General features: G+C 35.6%; 1 protein-coding gene across 1 annotated transcript; it reads right to left on the bottom strand.

Annotated features, from left to right (window-relative positions):
• Window positions 1-1,375: 1,375 nt before the first annotated feature.
• LOC136208612 (DEAD-box ATP-dependent RNA helicase 37-like) lies at window positions 1,376-6,887 on the bottom strand. The gene is made up of 7 exons (XM_065999670.1): window positions 6,731-6,887; window positions 5,540-6,465; window positions 5,360-5,443; window positions 3,442-3,684; window positions 2,621-2,788; window positions 2,200-2,313; window positions 1,376-2,023 (listed from the first exon to the last, which is right to left on the bottom strand). Exons 2-7 carry the CDS (start codon window positions 6,302-6,304, stop codon window positions 1,529-1,531), a joined length of 1,869 nt encoding a protein of 622 aa, XP_065855742.1. The 5' UTR covers window positions 6,305-6,465; window positions 6,731-6,887; the 3' UTR covers window positions 1,376-1,528.
• Window positions 6,888-7,269: the final 382 nt, after the last annotated feature.

Below are 7,269 nucleotides of genomic sequence, written 5' to 3' on the forward strand. Positions count from 1 at the left end.
GATGAAACTACAATTAGCAAGCAATTCTCATAATTTTATCTTTCTTGGGGACAAGAATATTCTAAAGGAGGAGTATTGTCACACACAACAGAAGAAAGAAGTAAATCCTTTCAATAGTTGTTTATTTGGTTTTATGCCTTATTTGTGCGTTTTGTTAGATATTTGCATTTCTTTGTACAATAGCCTATTTTGGACTACACGTCACAGCTGTAATTCTGTAACCGTTTCTCTGAGTACAGCTGATATATTAAGGTCATGCATATGTAAAAGAAGGCAACGAATGAGAATATTCAGAATTTTCCTAATCCTCTTCTGTCTTCTTGTATTTTCCTTCTCTACTCTTCAATTCCTATCTTAATTTCTTCTAAATCTGTACTACTTCTAATAGAAACTTGGAAGATGCACCTTTAGGAATGTTAATTACATTATACTCCTTAAGGTAGTGATGGAAATGGGGTCGGTTTCGCTGCCTCTTATATGTGGTATCTCTATTTTCCTCCCCCATGGGGCAGGGACATGTAGTTCCAATTTCTCGGTGGATCTGAATCCATACACGCACACATATTAGTTGAATCAAAAGTATAAAACATAAATGTCAAGGATGGCAGGATTGGAGTGGGTACCTAGTTGTCATCCCCACCTCACCTTTAGGAATGTGAGTCCTGTTATCTGGGCATTAGAACCCCTGAAACTTAAATTTTGACAAATTTGGGGAGAAAAAAGAACAACACATTTGTTTTATATATTGTTCCCTAGAGTGTTTATATTTTTAATGAGATGGATGTTCGATTTCAATGAACCGTAATCATTAAATGTTGAGAAACCAGTTTTTGATGTCTCTTCAACAATATTTTAATTGCCCTGCATAAATGTGAAGACTCGACCTTTAAAAAATATATATTTTTTAATAATAAAAACTAAATTTATACTTAAATACAATAATTAATTAATATTGATAGACTGGACGAGATTAGGTTATTCATGCTACTTTTTTAGATTTCAAAGGTCTTGTTAGGAATCGGATACATGTTTGTTAATGGGTTTAAAGTTTCAGACATTGCATGTTAAAAGCATTATTCTAAATTACCATTCAACCAGTAATTTAGCCTTTCATGATTTATAAAATAAAAGTAAAATTTATGATTTATAAGAGGGAAGAAAATACATGTACAAATTATTTTTTTAAGAAAAAGCAAAATATTTAAAGTCTGAACTACCCTTAATGAAACCAACACATGAACAAAGTAGCTGCTAAGTTGATTCAGGACCTCAATGGTAATTTTGCTCTTGCACTGCTACTTTTATGCCCATTCTCATTTGGATATGCAAAAAAACCTCGGCAAAATTGGATTTTTGAGGAAGCCGACAACATATGGAACACAATATAACTTCCACATCTAGATCCAATGGAAAACAAATCAAGAACAATGAATTTAAGTATCAAAACTTTTATCCTCAACTCCTCAGGGTAAAAAATTATATACTCAAGTGAAAACAAGAGATCTGAATTCAGAGTTTCACCGGGACATTAATCCCAAGCGCTGGCCACCCCAGCGCCATATCCTCCAGTATAACCACCGGGAACACCCCCATATGCACCACTGCTATTTCCTCCACCATAATATTCACTGCCTCCTCTATTAAATGAACTCCCCTCCTTCCTGAAGTCTCGACCTCCAAAGCGGCCACCCCCAGACCGTCGATTTTTACCACCACCATATGAAGCTCGTTGGGCGTAGCGAGTCAGCCAAGCAGGTACTTCTTGATTTGCTTCTTGCATTACATCAGCTAAAGGTCTTGCCAGTGACGTATTATTCTCGTTAAAGAATGCAGTGGCGAGACCGGATTTACCAGCTCGTCCTGTTCGCCCAATTCGGTGAACATAATCATCGATATCATTGGGAAGATCGAAATTGACAACATGAGCCACATGAGGTATATCAAGACCACGTGCTGCCACGTCTGTTGCTACTAAAATTGGTGTCTTTCCACTTTTGAACGATCTTAGTGCCGTTTCCCTTTCCTGCATAAGAACCAATGACATTGAAATCAAACAATCAAGGTAAAATGCACATTCGAAAGTTTCCACTGAACTTTTTATTAACATCTCCCATCGAACAACAATCAAACCGTTGTAACCACCATAATGCCAATCATTATAACATTCTTGTAAATAAAATCTGAACCAGAAAAACTCACCTGTTGCGTCCTATCACCGTGAATTGTTGTAGCAGGAAACCCGTTAATACACAACCAATGCTCTAGGGAGTCGGCTCCCTTCTTTGTCTCCACAAAAACTAAGGTCAAAGATTGCTGCAAATTAAAGAATAAACTATTAGCATATTGCAAATATTAAAAAAATCCCTAAAAGATGGATCTCTTAAACATTCCTATTCAGCTTTCCTTTTTTCTCCCCTGATATATCATCCCATCTTAACCATTTTTCTTCAGCTTCTCTTTTAACCTTTAGTTCCCAAGTCAAACTTCTGTTGTGAATATTTTCAATTTCAAGTCAAAATGATTAAGTGATATCAAGACAATATTCAGACCTTCCTTAAATAAATACAAATAAAAAAAGCACCATAATTGCCAAAAATCAGCAAATACATTTCGTTATTACCTTGGCATTTGTTTCAGTTTCTCTTTGTGCATGAAGAAGGTCCATAAGATGGCTTCTCTTGTCAGTCTCATGAACATATTCAACTCTTTGAACAATTAAATCAGTACTTGAGCCAACCCTTCCAACAGCCAAAAAGATGTAGTTTGAGAGGAAATCAGATGCAAGTCTCTGCATTCCAGACAAATTGCAAAAGATATTAATAGAATTCAATTATACACCTTCACAAAGAGAACCTGTGAACCTAAAAGTATAACCTTAGCCTATTGAAATAACTACGGAGTACGGCAATTAACACCATGATAATCAATGAAAAAGGCATCTGCAGAGCACAAAGCTATCATGCAAGATTAGGCTGGAATATTGTCTATGCCACAAATAGAACAAAAATCAAAACCTCAATTGAACTTTTCCGAGAAAAATACAAAATTGCCTTTTGTTCAATTGACAACTTACATATGTTTTCCTCTATTTAGTTTATACTTGGAAAACTATGTTATTTTCCTAAAATTGAAGAGAAAGCTTGGAAAAGTCTTTATGGAAAATCCAGGTGATGCAAAAAAAAGAGTTCTCAAAGATTTAGAAATGTTTCTCATCAATTTTTAACTTTCTAGGGAAGTTATTGAAAACTTTATCCAAAACATTTCGCACAATTTTGGGAACAAAAGAACACATTATTACTTCAAAACTAGTGACCCATCTCAATAACTTCTCATACTGATAATCTGAAAGCCTAAACAACATATACATCCACGAGGAGAAATGTTACTGAGAATGGAGGTTCACAAGATTATGAGTGAAATCAGGGAGCATAAAAATAGAACCTGTATTTCTTTAGGAAAAGTGGCACTAAACAGCATTGTTTGCCTCCTCCCAGGTGGGGGCATGTCCATTTGTTCCACTATCTTTCTAATCTGAGGCTCAAAACCCATATCCAGCATTCTGTCTGCCTCATCAAGTGCCAAATATCTAATCATCTGCAATGACACTCTAGCCCTCTCAAGCAAATCCACCAGTCGTCCAGGAGTTGCAACAAGAATATCAACACCTCTTTCAAGTTCTCGCAACTGACCAAGTAATAAAGAGTAAGCGAAACATTACAGGAGACAATACATACTTCTATAAATACTTGAAGTCATTAGACTTTAAAAATGTAGCTCCATAGGACATAGGCATCATGAGAAGCAGGAAAAAGCATATCATAAGAACAAATTAGATAGTCTCTCAACCATATAATTACCACAAATCATTGAGTAATTTCTTCATAGTTAAGATAAATAAAAGTCAACTCCCTAATGTTCCTCTACCACCCAACCCAAGAACTACGCAACTCATCAAAGGACTATCTAGAACGGCAAAAATAATCACCAAAACCCATAACAAGCACCACAGAAAAAGGCACTAAATCTTAATTCATTATACGTATACCTCCACCAGACCAGTAAACGATACAAGCATTTACAGCCAAGTTCATACAACATTCTTCCAACCCTTTCATGGAAATGCATCAGCCTATGCCACAATCATATATTTTAGGTGTATTTCAGCTCACCATTCTTGTTTATTTGAACTTCTATTTTTATCTGACAAATTATTATACTTGTATTTGTTTCATCAATACCATCCTCTGAATTTTAATTTGATCCATAAAAGATAATAAGCTTTGAACCAAAATAAATAATTTTTTATCCTATTAGCAAAGTGAAATGATCAAAATTTGATTTACCAAATTTTAAATTACATTTATAGTTCAATACATCATTATATTAATATAAGAAGAATAATTTAGGTAGCAAAATGTAAGTAGAGGTATTGTTAAGAGACTGAAAAGCATTAATCTGCACAAGTTTTAAGTTGATGGATTAGCGGGAAATTGACCTATATAATTTTTATGTATATAACCAGAAACCTCAAAATTCTGAAGATAGTCGATGATTCCACTAAATTTTCATAAACAATACTGAAGACAAACAGTTAATAAGAAAGACCATGACCTAGCCAATATAGGAAAACACATTAAAGTCCTACGACTCATAAAAGAAAATAGACAAAGAGAAGTGAATGGATTTCCACAACAATCATCAACAAGTACACAATTAAACAGACAAAACTTGTGCATATTCTTGATGCAGGGGACAAAGGTAAAAGAAAGAACCTAGAGCAGAGAAGAAGAGCAACTGATAAATAGCTGGCCTGAATAATTAGAATGTATCAAGCATGGACTATAACCTATAAGATCAGTCGATAGCTAGGTAGATTATCAAATCTTTGTTGTATGATACCTTATCTTGTAGCATGTTTAGCTAAATGCAAATACTGGAAAAGAAAAATAAGACCACACGTATGCACACATAATAAAAACGAGTATTTTTTTATCTATTGAGAATGATTTCAAGGCATATGCCCCGTGTTTGATTGGGACATGATAGAAAGCAATCCATATTCACAAACCAAGAAAGTAATCACATTGAAATGGATATTTTTCCTATACACCACTCTTCTCAGTATCTCCAAAAAAATTGTCAAATTTGTTTCAAAATTTTCCTATGTGTATGCCTCAAATCAATCTAGGCCTCTAACGCAATGAGAAGAACTTTTAAAAAAGGAAAAGGTAACTTTTTGCTTATCCTCTTTACTCCTCTTATCTCCATTCTTACTTTCTTAAGATAATAAAATGACATATAAAGAGAAACATCAATGATATACAGGAAAGTTGAATAATTAAAAACATATGATCTTGACCTGCTGGTTAATTGGTGCTCCTCCATAAGCAACTACCACCTTGACACCACTTTGATAGGAAAATTTTCTAGCTTCATCATGTATCTGCAAATAGAAGGTAATATAAAAAAACAGAACAGTTGTCATATTAGGAGATTTCATAATTTAGAAATGCTGTGACTAGTGGATTTTCAATCACACCTGACATGAGAGCTCTCTTGTAGGGGAAAGAATAAGAGCAAGAGGAAATACAGTCCTTGGCCCACGAGGTCTCTGTACAAACTCATCCCTCATAATACCACTAATGATTGGGAAGCAAAAGGCAGCTGTCTTCCCTGACCCTGTCTGAGCACAAGCCATCAAATCTCGCCCACCAAGTATTATTGGGATAGCATTACGTTGAACTGGAGTTGGTTTCACATACTTGCACCTCCGAATATTATTATTCAATGCCTCACCCAAATCTATCTCTGCAAACGTATTCACAGGGGGAGGCACATTATCCCCACTTGTTTCCACCGGAATGTCCTCATAGGCATCAAAGTTAATGCCAGAATTTTCTTGTTCGTCAAATGCACTCTCTTCTTGGCCCTCGTCATCGCCAAATGGATTCACCTCACGCTCTCTCCCACGGTCCCACCCACCACTCCTATTGTTCCAACCACCTGCACCACCAACTCGACCACCACCAGAACTATACCCGGGACGCCCAAAATCTTGTCTTGAACCACCAGTCCAGCGGGAACCACCTGCAGGTCCACCATAGCTACCTACACGATCATTGGCAGGTGACGGAGCGGCAGCAGGTGGGGGAGCAGAAACCTCAGAAGAAGGTGTGCGGTTACGAAGGTGCGGCGGAACATAAGTGGAACGCGTAGGACGCGATGAGCTATTGTTGCCGGAAGAAGCAGAAGATGCAGTCTCAGATGCAGAATTAGCCACGGAATCAGCCCAGGAAGTTCTCATAATTTCTAGAAATCACAATTCCGATTCCGATTGGGATTCCTCGATTACAAAACCTCTAATCCACCAAAACAAAAATGATAATAATCACACAGAAAAAATGAAGTCCACCAAGTCAAATATCTTCTTATCCTTCTGCTCTACAGAAATTGATAATCAAAACCCTGATCAATGACAATGCAACCGAAATCCAGTCAAAACAAACCCAAATATAACAACATACCACAAATTCCACTGAAAATAAAGAGAAGCCAAAATCAATCTAAAAAAATGCGATTGGGCAACAAATGCAAGAAAAAAAAAAGCAAAAATCTCCTTTACAGTGCAAAAGAAGAATATAAAAAAAAAAAAAGGTAGAAAGAAGGAAGATAAGATAGAAAAATATATGGGAAGAAAGAGAGGAGGAGAAGAAAAGAAAAGGAAGGAAACCTGTTTGAATACTAAGTTGGAAGGAGGCGAAACCCTAGTTTTATTTAGTTTGGGATCAGACACGAAGCTGAAATATCGCTTTACTAAATTTTGTTGAGAGGGAGAGAGAGAGAGTGTGTATTTTATATAAAAGAAGAGAAGATATTTCGAAAATGGGTTGAAAAAAGAAAACAAAGAAAAAGAGTTTTTTTCTCTGTACCAAAAATCTAGGCTGACGGTGTCCGCACGAACTAGGCGGACGGATGGTGTCTATGTCTTCTTAACTTTACCAACTTCATTTTTTCTTTTCTAAATATACCTTGCAAATTAATAACACATTAATTGTGTAACACGTTTAAATTTTATTTATTTTAATTTCATTATAAATTAAAACGTCTTAACACATGTGGATTTTCACCAACCTGACTTTCAGAGGTTAAAAAGCTTCAAATCGTTTATATTTTGATTTTAAGTTCGAATCCTAATGTATTTTGAATTATCAACCGTAAAGTGTAAATTTAAATATTATAATGTCTAGTTTTAAACTTCAAGAGTCATGC

Source organism: Euphorbia lathyris, chromosome 10 (genome assembly GCF_963576675.1).
Source record: "Euphorbia lathyris chromosome 10, ddEupLath1.1, whole genome shotgun sequence".
Lineage (NCBI taxonomy): Eukaryota > Viridiplantae > Streptophyta > Magnoliopsida > Malpighiales > Euphorbiaceae > Euphorbia > Euphorbia lathyris.

Excerpts from the sequence above, each read along its gene's own strand:
- LOC136208612 (XM_065999670.1), bottom strand. The coding sequence starts at position 6,304 with ATGAGAACTTCCTGGGCTGATTCCGTGGCTAATTCTGCATCTGAGACT. Across the intron at positions 2,314-2,620 it reads AAACTGAAACAAATGCCAAG|CAATCTTTGACCTTAGTTTT; the intron begins GTAATAACGAAA and ends TTTAATTTGCAG. Across the intron at positions 2,024-2,199 it reads ACGGTGATAGGACGCAACAG|GAAAGGGAAACGGCACTAAG; the intron begins GTGAGTTTTTCT and ends GTTCTTATGCAG.